Source organism: Papaver somniferum, chromosome 5 (assembly GCF_003573695.1).
Source record: "Papaver somniferum cultivar HN1 chromosome 5, ASM357369v1, whole genome shotgun sequence".
NCBI classification, from domain to species: domain Eukaryota; kingdom Viridiplantae; phylum Streptophyta; class Magnoliopsida; order Ranunculales; family Papaveraceae; genus Papaver; species Papaver somniferum.
Window position 1 is genome coordinate 143,759,354 of NC_039362.1, and position 14,634 is coordinate 143,773,987.

General features: G+C 36.6%; 1 protein-coding gene across 1 annotated transcript; it reads right to left on the reverse strand.

Moving 5' to 3' along the window:
* Positions 1 to 222: 222 nt before the first annotated feature.
* On the reverse strand, positions 223 to 14,428 carry LOC113279779 (DNA-directed RNA polymerases II and IV subunit 5A-like). The gene is made up of 7 exons (XM_026528446.1): positions 13,984 to 14,428; positions 13,626 to 13,779; positions 8,969 to 8,995; positions 8,307 to 8,571; positions 2,561 to 2,650; positions 1,721 to 1,834; positions 223 to 484 (listed from the first exon to the last, which is right to left on the reverse strand). Exons 1-7 carry the CDS (start codon positions 14,426 to 14,428, stop codon positions 359 to 361), a joined length of 1,221 nt encoding a protein of 406 aa, XP_026384231.1. The 3' UTR covers positions 223 to 358.
* Positions 14,429 to 14,634: the final 206 nt, after the last annotated feature.

The window sequence follows — 14,634 nt, forward strand, 5'->3', positions numbered from 1 at the left end:
AAGTCTGTTACTGATCTCTGTCAAATTTCTTCGACCTTTTGGTCGGCAACATTGCAGTCATCTAATTTTCATAAAAAAATAAAAGTAAATATATATATTTTTTCACAGTATTGTTTTGAAAGCACTAAAACTTTACAATAAGGCCACAAATCGTATTAAAAAATAATCAGAAGGACCTTTCTAGACAATCACAAAAGCTGACATTAACTTGCATCGTTGGGTATCCTTCTACTGAAAATCCATATTTATTGTCCACCAAAAACCCAACCTGGATATACCCGATCAACAATATTAAGAAAACCTTTTGAAATCCTTCCTTTCAGAACTAATCTGCAGCATCGATAGTACTAAAAACTACTCAAACAACATATCTGTATGTGACGTATCTCCCTGCTGTCTCACTAGGCCTGATAATCTTCACCACTTGCCCACGTTTTAGTCCATAATATCTAGCAATGTGATCTGTAATCTGAATTCGGGGTAGCTGACATCACAAGCCAAAAAACAATTAGAAATGCTTACAAGAAAGAAGAACGAGGTAAAAAAAGATACTAGAAAACAAGAAAAGACAAGCAATGTATTAGTAGAACAGTACTGATTGAACCAGGTAATGAGATCAAAAGAAGCATATAGCACAAGAATTTGAAACAATATTTCACTGCAGATAATAGCACAAAACAGACAAAAGAATCCCATAGGCATAATCACAGGCAGGTACCGGTTGGTTCAATAGGCTCTACAGTCCAGACCATGGGTTGGTTTAATACCGATTAAGTGTTCATATTGCATTGGTTTAGTACCAATTAGGTGTTCATATTATTACATAAACATTCCAAGAGCAGTAACCAATTAGGTGTTCATACCAATTGGTTAATAAAGTACAAGTTAACCACTCTTTTCCTGTCCTTTTGCTTTTCCCTTTCTAGGCCCTGGGACAACCATTTTTTTTCACTTAAGACACCAGCCTTTCGGCATGCAGTTGTATGATTGCAGCAGTCTATTTAAGTTTAAACTAGAAAAACACACTTGTCATTATTCAGTCCTTCAACCCAGTTCTCCCGAATATAAACAATCACGCTTCATTCGCACAAGCAATTGATTTCAGGTCGAAAAAACTGGTAAGTACTTAAGAGGCTCTAAAACAACTACCTACCAAGTGGGTTACAAGTATACTCAACATTTCTACCCAGCCTCCACCTACACTGACCAATTCAGAGGCTCCAAAAAAATCACCTGCTAAACGGTCTACGAGCATTCTCACAATTCTCTCCTACCCTCCATCATCATATGACTATAGTTAATATTATTGCAAGCGCAGGATCCATTGTGTTGTCTATGCTAGACCATTATGTAAAGAAAATGGTTGAAAACATTTAATCATCCAAAACAAGCAGTATAACATGTTTTTGGGAACAGATTCAGACTGACAGGTCCAGAGGAACAAAAAAGAATTCTATAATTCACAAAAAGAAGCCGTAGAGTAATACTATAAATAGAAATGTATATCATTTGCGAGGAACCAAAGTGCCGTAAGTTCAGTTGTATATGCATACGAAAATGGATGTCCTTCAATAAATTCGTGAGGTTTTAGATGAATGTTTTCCATAGACCAGAATGGCATACGTACATCCAGAGATATACCTAAGTGTGTGGATATTAAGTGTAAAGGAACATGATATAAAAGAGAACGACGGGTAAGAAGTTGATGTTCAGCACAAACCTGAGTTTCTTTCAGAGTATAACGCTCCAGCAAAGTTTTCTTTTCTTCGGGTGTGAGAAGTTGATGTTCAGGGACAAGAACATGCCGACTGATGTTGACAAGCAGCTCCGCTTCCTGCCACAGAATTGTAAGCGAACTTTAATTCATCGTTCTTTTCACGAGATCACAATAAAAGGTTTTTAAATCCTTAAAATATCTAAGTGAACTTATGAACTACAAAAAGATCTCAAGCCTATTTTGATTCCTAAACATCAACCAAGAAACAACACCCATCATTTATTCTTTTCCAACGTGCTTCTATAAGTATATCGTAACATGTACCAGTGATTAAGATTGTTGACGAAAGACCAAAACTCGAGGTCCAACTAGTTCAATCCTTGTAGTGAATAAGGCTCAGAAGAAATGTTTCGAGGCTCACCAGATCATTGAGGGAACCATTCATATAAAACCTTACACTTACAAGATGAACTAAAGAAGTCTTGTGATTGTATCAATTATATGACATTGTTTGACTTAACAGTTGGTCCTTCAACATAAGTTTAGGTCACTACAGCACAGATTGAACTAGCTAGTCAGTGTGTTATACTTAACAGTTTTCCACACAGCTTGCAACTGAAGAAGCATAACATAGTTTCACTACTAATTCCCTATGTTGTTTAGGGGGAAGCGTACGCCGCGGCGCCAAGTGTAAAATCCCAAGCCATGGGGAAGTGCAGCATATACAACATACACAGAGTATTTATGTAATTCTAGGAATACCATATCAAAATAACCAACAACGAATACGCTTCTTAATAGCAATTCATAATAGAGTTAAATTTCACCAATAATGAAGTTTACCTGGAAGACCTCCATATGGAACTTGGAAGAAAATTCACCGATAAACTTCTTGGCAACGGGAGTTAAATTCTGTTGAGCAACCACAATTGCCTTGTGTTGGAAAACGATTAATAAAAAAATAATTTTTTAAAGTTTTAATAAAAAATTATAATTTATTGTTTTATTTTATGAATGAAACTTTTTAGTCCCACATCGTGGAGTTTCCAATTTTTAGTAGTTTTAAGAAACTATATAAAGCTTTTAGTCCCACATCGGGGAGTTTTTCTTCTTAAGTTGTATTTGTCAATTATATAAAGAAATTCACTACTTTTGTAAAATCTATGGGAAAGGGGTTGCTCTATATTTTAGAGGGACACCTAAGGAAAAATATTTTATAGCGGTTTTTAAGCATTCGCGATTTTCCTTAACGGTTTTTTCGGAGTTGCCAAGCTCAAGTTGAGCATCTACTACATATGCTAGTAGTAGGTGTATTAGGGTGTTTTATCCTGGAGATATCCGTCCTGTGAGGGCTATAGCATCACTCTTGAGTGTAGCCGGGCGCTAATGTCTTAAGGACAGCGTGTTGAACACGTGACTCACTCTATTTTCCAAAGTTTTGCCTTGTTGCTGTTGCGGAGATACGGGGAGCTTGTTCGTTTCGTCAAAGCAATCACTTCCATTATAAAGGAGCTAAGTATCAATAACTTTTGTTTATTTGATTTTTCTTTGTTTTTGATTATTGCACCCAACAATCTTAAGACATTAGCGCCTGTAATAATCGAAAACGATTGATTGGTTTGTGAATCATGGATGTTAATTGTGGAGTGAAAAACAAAAACGAATTTCTGGTCAGCTGTAGAGTTTCAATTTTATCTTTAATAGAGAAGGAATTTCGATGAACCCTTTTGACACAACGTAGTAGACATCCTGATAGTTACCGCGAAATATTCAGAATTTTGGAGGGTACAAGTATTTGTTTGATATTTTACAAACAGAAAAACGTTTCTGAAAAATCTGACGAGCAGAAAATGGTTAACTAAATTAATTTTTGTGGGGGTAACCATGAGTTTTTTGAAACGCTGATTCAAACGAAGTTTGTATATATAGATGTTATCTTCAAAACTCATATTTTACTTTCTGATTTGGAATTGTGATTTGTGAATAAAGGTGTCATCTCCGAGGGACATGGCTAATAGCCGCATGTGGTTGGAAACAAATCTTCCAAAGATGGCAAAGGTGAGAACATCGAACGCAACTCTAAGCATGGTCTTCATGATAAAGGTATATTTCGTAAACCTGAATCCGAATTACTTTAGTTAAGGGTGAGTGTTATGTTTGTAAAATTTGGCCACGCGGCAGTAAATTGTAGACAACATAAAAACCTTAATAAGTAGAAAGTTAATGCTAATTTAGTTGAAACAAACTAGAACGAGTTTGGTGGCATGATGTCGGAAGTTATTTTAATAACCAATGTGAGAGACCAGTAGGTGGACTCTGGAGCCACCAAGAATGTTTGTTGAAACAGAGACCTGTTCACCTCCTATCATAGGATAGGGGATGTCGAGAAACTCTTATTGAGTAACTCATATGCAATAGAGGTTGCATAAAAGGAAAAGGTCGAGCAGAAGCTCATATCTGTAATATTCTCACATTGAATGAAGTTTTCATGTTCCGAGCATATGCGAAAATCTTGTATCTTGTTCTGTTGTAGATGGAAAAATATTTAAGATCTTAATTGAATCTGGAAAACTTGTTGTAACTAGGCAGTGATTTTTTAAGCAAGAGTTATAGGACTTTGGGTCTATATAAGCTTAACGGAAAAACTGATGATGTGAACGTAGTTGATTCTTGTGATATCTTTGTGTGATTGATTGTTTTACGTGGTAGACTTGGAACCGTAAACTTATAAGTCAATGCTTAACTGGCTAGCATAGGCTTCGTACCCAAATTTAGTTTGGATTTTGAACACAAAAGTGAAATCTGTGAAGAATCAAAATATGCTATAAAATCTTTTAGCACAAATGTTCAGAGTAATTCTAAGCCTTTAGAATTAATTCAGTTAGGCCTAGTTGACATGAGTTCAACCCAAAACCACTGTGGTAAAAGATGGTTATAACTTCCGTAGATGATTGTACGAGGTACTATCTTGTATACTTGCTTAGGATAAGGATGACGCCTTAGAAGCCTTAAGATGTATAAACTTGAAGTTGGAAACCAATTAGAAGCCTTGAACATAACAACCGTATCCTTAAGGAGATGATAATTTCCATGTTGATTAGTTCAGGATTACCTGCGGCCTTGTGGGGGGAGGCAGTCCTCTTAACTAGTATATCCTGAATAAAGTACCCTTTTAAGAATCAGATGAAACTCCATATGGTTTATGGAACGGTAGATGACCTTCTTATGAATGTGTCAAAGTGTGGGGGCGTTTGACTAAGATTGTAATTCCTCTTCCTAAAAGAACTAGATTGAAACCAAAAATGTTGATTGTGTTTTCGTATAGGGTATATTGAGTATACTTCTACAAATAGATTTTTGGTTGTGTGTTCTGATTTTTTCTGACATTGGTGTGAATATTATTACGGAATCTAGGGATGCTGAGTTCTTTGAACATGTTTATTCTAAACCTGTACCTCATTAGAGATGTGTTGTTGATCCCCTAGATTTATCTTCAAATAGTCAGAACTTATTTTAAAGGAAGATGAAGTTGATGTTGAGCCTAAGAGAAGTAAAATAATTAGACTTGAGACTTCTTATGAAACCGACTTCATAACATGCCTAGCTTAGTCTGAGCCACAGACTTGTAAAGAAGCCTTATATCTACTGAAACCCCATTCTGGTAAGAAGCTTCATTTAGTGAAATGGACTCAGTCCGTTGGAACCAGACTTGGGAGCTTGCTAGTTTACCTCCAGGTTGTAAGACCATGGGATGTAAATGAGTCTTTAAGAGGAAACGATAGGTAGATGAAACTGTGGAAAAATATTAAGCTAAGTTGGTAGCTAAAGGCTATAAACTAAAAGAAGGTGTAGATTTCCTTGATTCTAATTCAATTGTGACGGAAATTACTTCCGTTGAGATACTAATTGTTATTGCTGCCATAAAGAACGTAGAGATACATCAGATGGATGTTAAGACAGCTTTTTCTAAAACCGTGAATTAGGTAAAGAAATTTACATAGATCAACCTGAAGACTTTGTAGTGAAAGGTTGTGAATACAAAGTTTGTAATTTGAAAAATCTTTGTATGGTTTTCAAATAAGCACGTAAACAGTGACATGGAAAATTTAATCATGTGATAATGGATAGTGGATTTAAATTAATGAATCTGACAAGTATGTCTACAAGTAACTTGTTAAGGATGTCTGTGTAATTGTATGCTTGTATGTTGATGATATGCTTGATACAAACATAGATGTGATCAATTCCACTAAAAACATGCACTGAATGAGAACATTGACTTGAAAGACTTGGGCCCTTTTGATGTAATCTTAGGGATGAGGATTAGAAGATAATCAAACATTTATAAGTCTTAGTCGTTCTCATTATGTTGAGTTGTGCTTAAGAGATACAATCAGTCTGATTGTAAACCTGCTTGTACTTCGTACGATTATTCTTGTAGTCTCAAGAAAAATAAGGGTAGTGGAGTATCTTAACTTGAATACTCAAAAGTTATAGGATGTCTGATGAATTTAATGAACTGTAAGAGTCCAGACATTGCCTATATTGAGTAAGTTAAGTGGATATAATTGTAGTCCAGAGCAAGAGAATTCAGATGCACTGAGTAGAGTATTATGGTACCTAAAATACTCTTTTGATTTATGAAAGGTATCTTGTTGTCCTTGGGACTTTATGATGCAAACTGGATAGTTGACTCAGAGGAGTCTAAGTCTACGAGTGGATATGGTTTCACTCTAACATGTGGGTTTGTTGTTGGAAGATTTCCAAACAAACATATCGCTCAATTCATTATGGAATCTGAGAGTATTGCGTTAGATAAAGCATGAGAGGGGGCCGAGTGCCTAAGATGATTTTTAGAAGACATTCCTCTTTGGCATAGGCCTGTGCCAGCTATATCTATACATTGTGTTAGCCAAGCTATAATAGTTAAAGCTAAGAAATAACTAATCTCAATCGGCGTTATTTCCATTGATTGGATAAAGTCCAAGGAGAATATCGCGCAATCTTTGACGAAAGGTTTGTACAAAGAGATAGTTAAAAATGCATCGAGGGGGTTGGGGCTTAAGCTCATATATTAAACTTGCCATGAAGGATACTCAACCTTGCTGACTGGAGATCCCATGATCAAGGTTTCGAATGAGACAACTAATTTGTGGTGGGTAAAGGTAAACACTATCAGAGATTTTCATTCTCTGTCCCTTCCCTATGGTGTAGACGTGATAGTGTGACTGCATGTGGAGGATGACTTTTTAATAAGTCTTAATGAGTTCTATAGTTTCAATTTAAGATTGAAGTGGGGTGTAGCAGTAACACTCTTTATGGAAACTCACCTATCTGAATGAGGAAGTGGGTCGCTTCCTGTGAGAATATGAGCTGATTCTCTAGAGCATTCTGAGAAACAGGATACGTCCAGGGCCAAAACGGACAAAACGGCACGAGCTTGGCAGCAATCTTGGAGATATCACCCGTGGTTGTTATCACGAATTACATCAAATGCTAGCAGTTCAAGACATAGTTCACTGTCTCTAGCAAGTAATTCTGGTAATATCTCACTAAGCAAAGGTTCAAGACCTCATGGACACCTCTGCCTAAAATGGTATTTCCTGCGTTTTTTATGTGATTTTCATTTTGATGGTTTTGGTATTACTGGAACTTAGGACCTAAAGGTCACTAAGGGTTCACTAGTTCATGCTTTTTCACTTTGGTGAAAGATACCTATAGTCTCACCATGTGAGAATTAAAGATGAAAGCTCTCAATACTATTATGATTTATGCAATCCATAGTATGACCCTGGGGTCAACACACTTTTGTGTGAGGGAGAGGACGTAGAAATGACTAGTATGATTTCAACACTTGCACGATCAGTCTGTTTGGATCGTGAGGTTGGGATGTTTATTTACCAAGATCTATCTGTGTTTTCATGTTTTATTGAGTTTTCATTCATGTGGGGGATTGTTGGAAAACGATTAATAAAAAAATAATTTTTTAAGTTTTAATAAAAAATTATAATTTATTGTTTTATTTTGTGAATGAAACTTTTTAGTCCCACATCGTGGAGTTTCCAATTTTTAGTAGTTTTAAGAAACTATATAAACTTTTAGTCCCACATCGGGGAGTTTTTCTTCTTAAGTTGTATTTGTCAATTATATAAAGAAATTCACTACTTTTGTAAAATCTATGGGAAAGGGGTTGCTCTATATTTTAGAGGGACCCCTAAGGGAAAATATTTTATAGCGGTTTTTAAGCATTCGCGATTTTCCTTAACGTTTTTTTCGGAGTTGCCAAGCTCAAGTTGAGCATCTACTACATATGCTAGTAGTAGGTGTATTAGAGTGTTTTATCCTGGAGATATCCGTCCTGTGAGGGCTATAGCATCACTCTTGAGTGTAGCCAGGCGCTAATGTCTTAAGGACAGCGTGTTGAACACGTGACTCACTCTATTTTCCAAAGTTTTGCCTTGTTGCTGTTGCGGAGATACGGGGAGCTTGTTCGTTTCGTCAAAGCAATCACTTCCATTATAAAGGAGCTAAGTATCAATAACTTTTGCTTATTTGATTTTTCTTTGTTTTTGATTATTGCACCCAACACCTTGTAGACCTCATCATTCTGCATCCGTTTAATGCAAATCTTCATTGTATCAATGTTAACTTTGGGATTATTAGGGAAGAAAACATATATATGATCATTACTATCGTTTCTCATGCTTTTCTTGATATCAAGATTTTCTCTCATAAAAGTATCCACAAATCTAGTGAGAAATTCTGCTCTTGTCTCGTTGATTTCAAAATCTCCGACTAAGTAACCTCTGTCATTCAACATATGCATCACTGTACGCCGGATTCTGAACAGCCTCGTCCGACATCCGAGTCCCCGAAGCCATGTATTTCTGGTTTTCCTAATACGGGATGCTGAAAGAAACAAGCAGAACTGTTTAACTAAACTAAAACCCTAAATCGTAATAGAGTAATTATTCATTCAATTGTGAAGGGAAAAACTTACCAGTATGGAAACAGAGTTTAATGGGGTTGCTTTTATAGAGTTCTGGAAGAAAAATCCCGATGGAAGTTTATGAAAGAATACAGGGAGCAGTAGAGGACAGTTGGAGAATTGAGACACCGAAGGGTTTAAGCGAAGGTTCTGTGGATTCTTTTATACAATAAAACCTCGACTAGGGTGTGTTTGGAACCAATAAAGAAAAGAGGAAACTAACAAAAAAAAAAACAAGAAAATTCCTATTCACTCCGACCGATGTAACTTGGTTTTGAGAGCTAGGGTATCTTTGGCGGAAATGATTAGCGGACCGTGGTATTAATACCGCATAAAAAACCGTGTGAGAGCATAGGCGGAACCCATTTTACATCATTCCTATCCTAATACTAGAATCGCTTCCCTATTGGTTCTTGGATTTCCTCACGATTTTTCCCCGGAGATATTTGGGCGTAGGTGTAGCATCACTCTATTTTTGGATCCAAAAACTTTTTACTTTGACTAGGCAAAGATAAAGGAATTTTCTCCACTCTGATAGTCTGATGTTAGTCAGGGGTTTCAACTTTCAACTGGTAAGAGCAGTAATTATGGACTCAACAAATCAAAGATTTGTTCATTTTGATTCTATTATGGACTCAACAAACATGAAAAACGGATGAACAAACCAACACATGAATGAGATGGAAGAACATGTGTGCGCTTGATGGAAGGTCGGGTGATCGTGGCACACTCGCTGGCGTATGTTTCAAACTCGCCTGTTATTCCATCACACGCCAGCGTTTCTGGCGTTACTCATTTTTGTTTCCCTATAAATTCAGTTCATCTCCAAACTTAAAACTCACACCTTCTTCATATCTCTCTCAAAATTTTACAATTTCATACCATCTCAATACTCATTTTTCTTTTATTTCAAACAAAACTATTCATATCAACTCGATCGAAAAAATATCATCTCTATAAATTTCATTTCTAACAAATATGGCATCCTCATTGCACTAATCACAACAACGATAACAACAAAGATCACAACAACAAACACCACAACAAAAACAACAACAATCACAACAAGAAACACAACAAGATACACCACAATCACAACAAAAAAACACAAGAATTCGTGGTGTCAAGTATACGATGGATGAAGACGAGTCATTTTGTAGAAATTATGTATTATATACATTAGATGAAATCAATGGTATCTATCAAGAAAACAAAAACTTCTTATGAAAAGATTTTACAAAAATTTTGTGAAGAAACAGGTAACATCAATAGACGTGATGTTGAAGGGTTGTCTCATCATTTTTACACAACTTCAGCACCCGTTAGTGAACATGTAGCTTTGATCATTCAAATATGGCGCAACAAAAGAAGTGGTGAAGGCAAACCGGAAGTGGAACGAAGATGTCAGGAAGAGAAGCAAAGATACCACAAAATGGGCTTTCAACATGAAACTTGTTTCACCATTTTGAGGGTGCTTAACAAGTTTAATCTATGCTTGCTGGAAGGTAATCAAGTGCCTGCAAGATCACCACATGGTCCAATCTCGCAGGATTTTCAGAATGGTGGGCCTGGTTTCTCACCTGAAGGAATTGGATCTCCATATACCAGATCTCCAAGTAGTCAGGAACAACACAACTCTAATCTAGACGTTAACACCAGTCAAGAGACCAAGAGGAGGGGGTCAGAAAGCTGCAAAAGCAGTGAGAGACGTAGCCCAACGAGCATTACAAGGAGGTTCAAACGAGTTCAAATATGCTGAGCCCAAGGAATTCGAGTTGAAGATAGAAGCAGATAGAGCCAGTGATTGTGGAAAAAGTCGTCTTTTACGAGAAAAATACTATAGGGATTCCTCGGATGAAAACGAAGATGAATACATCCTTGATAATTGATTTTAATTTTTGTTTAATTGTTAAATTTAATTTAATTGTACTCGTTTATTTAAAATTACTTTTAATATAATTGACTTAATTTTAATTTGAAGTGTAGTCGTTTAAACAAACAACTTTAAATTAAATAACACATTAACTAAAATAAACAACACTAAATTGAAAATAACATCTATCTGCCTCTCCTTATGCCTTTCCCCCGCGCATCGTCTCTTGGTCCTTTTAAATCCCAAAGGTGCTTAGTTAGATCTTGTCTTATTTGTCCATAGATTCCCTGGTTTTGGAGTATGTCAATGGAAAGTATACATTCTCTTGGCGGGCGCTATTGTAGTTTTTCTGTGGTAGTAAAAGTTCGTTGCTCGGACTTGTAAAGATAATGGATTTTTAGATTTATAAAATTTATATACAAAAATATTGACAAATTGGTAGAGAGTTACTGGGACTAAAGATTCGGCCATTTTTCATTTTCAAGTGGTTCAGAATTTAATTCTAGGCGATTATAGTTCAAAACAAAACAAATATTAACTCTAGTTTATTGCCAAGATAGATTTTATAAAATATTACTTGTATTTCTTAAGCATGGAATATCAAAAATCCCTAGGACTAAGCATACTCCATCAAATGAAATCACAAGTAATTAATTTAAAATCTTATTTCAATTAAAATTGGTGCAAAAAGTAAATAAAGAATTAATTTAAATTACCACATGGATGAAACACGACCTCCTCCGTCGTCCCAGTGTTGGGTTTAGCTCATCATGGTGAAAAACCTCTCAAAATATTTCATTGATGCTCAAAAGTGTTTTACAATGAAGAGAAAGATAAGTAAATGTTCTAAAACAGGATTCTGCGACCCACAGAAGGCGTCCAAGTTAAACGACAGAGCTGAAGTGCTGTTGTCGCTGAAAAGCTACGACCCACGCCTGTGAGTCTCTTTCACTGTTGATAAACGACTGCTGCTGCTAGTCCGTTCTTCGCGTTCTTGGTGCTCTTCATCAGCAGCAGCAGCAGAAACAGAGTTTGATCAACTCTTGATTTCTGCGTCTGTGGCTCTCCTCTCTTCTCCCAACTCTCGACAGCCTCTCTGTAGCACATTAGGAACATATTTATACGTAATTGAACCATTGAATCTCCTCCATTAATCCAAAAAATCTTCCCATTACTCGGCAGTGAATGAAAATATTCCCGATATTTTTTTCTTTAATTCTCTGATTTGTTACGGATTGTTCCATGTTTTATCTCTTCTCACGCGTCATCCTTGAGCTTTATGGATTGTTTCCAGCCAATAAAATCAACCCATGCACGTCTCTTCCATCCAAGAATTCCAAGAATAGAATATTTTTCTTATTTTAGAATATTTTCCCTGATTTGATTACCACCGGTTATCTAACCAATTTTGACCGAATCCAACACCCATACCAGCTCTATCTAGGCCCTAGGAACAAACCCATTTAATTTGGGCCATTGAATCTCCTTTAATCCCGTCCAAACTTCCAACCCTAAATCTGCCAGTTGATAACAATTTTTTCCCGCCAATTTTGTTTTTTTGAATTTGGGAAGAAGATGTCCTCCCCCTAACCAGAACTTGGGTGCGAATAGCAGCTGCCTTGGGGTGACCTGGGGGTGCCCCTTAGTAATTATGTTACCCCTTATCCAAAAGCGAGAGTCCGAATAACACTTGTCCTCCGGGTGACAAAATCAACTTTTCGAGCAGAATTTTCCAAAAATGTTTATTTCCAAAAAATACCTACAAATACATAAAATAACAAAATTAGTACAAAATCGAGTGCCAACAATATATAGTATTGAGATCAAATTAGACACAAAAATGTGTCTATCAGGCGCTCATGCTCTACCACAAGATTTGACCTCAAATCTTCATCTGGAAAGCTAGTCTAGGTTGGGTCACGTCTGGTTTCTTTAATGACCATGTCATGCAGAATGATACAAGTCAACATAATTTTGTTTATTTCTTGAAGATCAAAAAAGCGTGTCGTCCCAGATATGATGCCAAACTTCCTTTTCAGTATGCCGAAAGAGCGTTCAACATACCTTATGCATTTCATTTGATGGGTGTTAAAGTACTTATGATACGTATGATCTCTATACCTTGGTAGCTATCACTATAAAGGTGGAATTCAGAATAATAATAGACGAGAAACTTAGAAAATAAAACAAAAGTAGTAATTCTAAGAAAATATCTTCTCTAGATTATGAACAAGAAAATAATGATAATTCTCTCTTTGTTACGCTCACAATCTCTCTAAACAGTGGATCAACCTTAAACTGTTTGCTAACTTGCACGAGTATTGTTCCAAGCTTCTCCTAGGTTTTCTGTGCCTAGTATCTGTCTTCTCTAGGTGCGTCAATATCAAGGACACACTAACTAGATTGTCTTAGCTATGAGATAAACATCTCTATTTATAGCTTTTGGTTTGGTTTCTCAAACCTTCTAGGAACTATTTCCTTTTCTTGGTATATTACCTAGACCAAGAGTATTGCTTAAAAAAAAAACTCTTCCCTAAATAAGAATTTATCCTAAATGAGGAAATCATTCCTAAAATAGGATTCTATCCTCAATTAGTTCTTGAGGATCACTGGTTCCCTGGGAAAGGAAGATACACATGTATCATGCGCCCCCCTTTAAGAACTTGAACTCCTGTGAAAGTTATATTTGTAGGTTAGGGAACTCGTGAGTTTCTTTTACCCTGCTGAACCATCTCTCCTTTCCGGGAACTTAACCTTGACATATACTTAGGAAAGTCTCATTCTCTTCCTGGCATGTCTCTTTCGCTCTTCTCTCCATAATGCAATCTTCTTGGAGTGATTCTTCTCTATCAAACCACAAGTCTTCCACATGTGGCAAGATCATTTTATCATCTCCATCATCATCTAGTAATGGTGGTTCAAACATACTTAACCTTCTTAGGTCTTCTTGTCGTTGTTTGGTAATATATTCCAAACTAACTCTATTCAGCTTCTCGTCAAGAGAACGGATCACAAGGAGAATGAATTTTGTACTAGCATTCACCAACCGTTTAGCCCGAGTGGTTGTAATCAAGCTTGCTCCCTCAAGAGGAGAGTTAATAGATCGTATTACAAAATCTTTCCCATCTTTGGTAAAGGTATACTTTTGCTCCCTCCTATGTAAAACCGCATCTCGATCCCACAAGTAAGGACTACCAAGTACTACTTGAAAAACATCCAATGGAACCACGTCACATGTAACCTCGTCAATGTATGACTCATCAAAAGCAAACTTGAACGTGCACTGCTCTGCAACCTGTAGACCACCTTCCTTTTGAATCCACCCTAAAGGATAGGGTTTCGGATGTTTGAAAGTCTTCAAACCCAACTTCTGTACCAAAGAATGTGAAAGTAAATTCTTCTGACTTCCCGGGTCAATAACAATATCTATTAGTGTTGTCTTAACCTGCATCTTAACCGTGAAGAGTCGTTCCCTAGGATCGTCTTTTGTAAGTTCTTCCACGCCTCCTGCCATTAGAGAGAGCTTTTGATTAGGGTCTGTTAGTCCTTGGACTTCTTTTGGAACTTGTGTGACTAGTGTTGCCATTATGGCTTCTTTCTTCTGCAACCCTTTTGGTTTTAGATTAGGATACTTCATCCAACACTTATCAACAACATGCCCTATTTGTTTGCAATGATTACAAACTAAACCTTCTCGGTCATTAGACTTCCCTTTCTCTTTGCTCCTTTCATCTCTTTTAGTGACGAAACTTCCAGACTTCCCCTTGGCGTTTTCCTCAACATCAGTTTTCTGAAGCCTGCCTTCAATGACATTAGCTTTTATGCTTGCTTCGGAGATTGTATCTACCATAACATCTTCAACTCCTTCTGTATATACTCATGGAACCCGGAAATATACTTCATATATATATCATTATCTTCCAAGTCTAAATCCAAAACCACATCTTGATTCTGAAATTCCGAAGTATATTCTTGTAAGGTTTGGTTGTATGATTACTTCAAGTTGTACCACTTGAACCATCTCTCTTCAAGGTAGCCAACCGGATAAAACTGTAT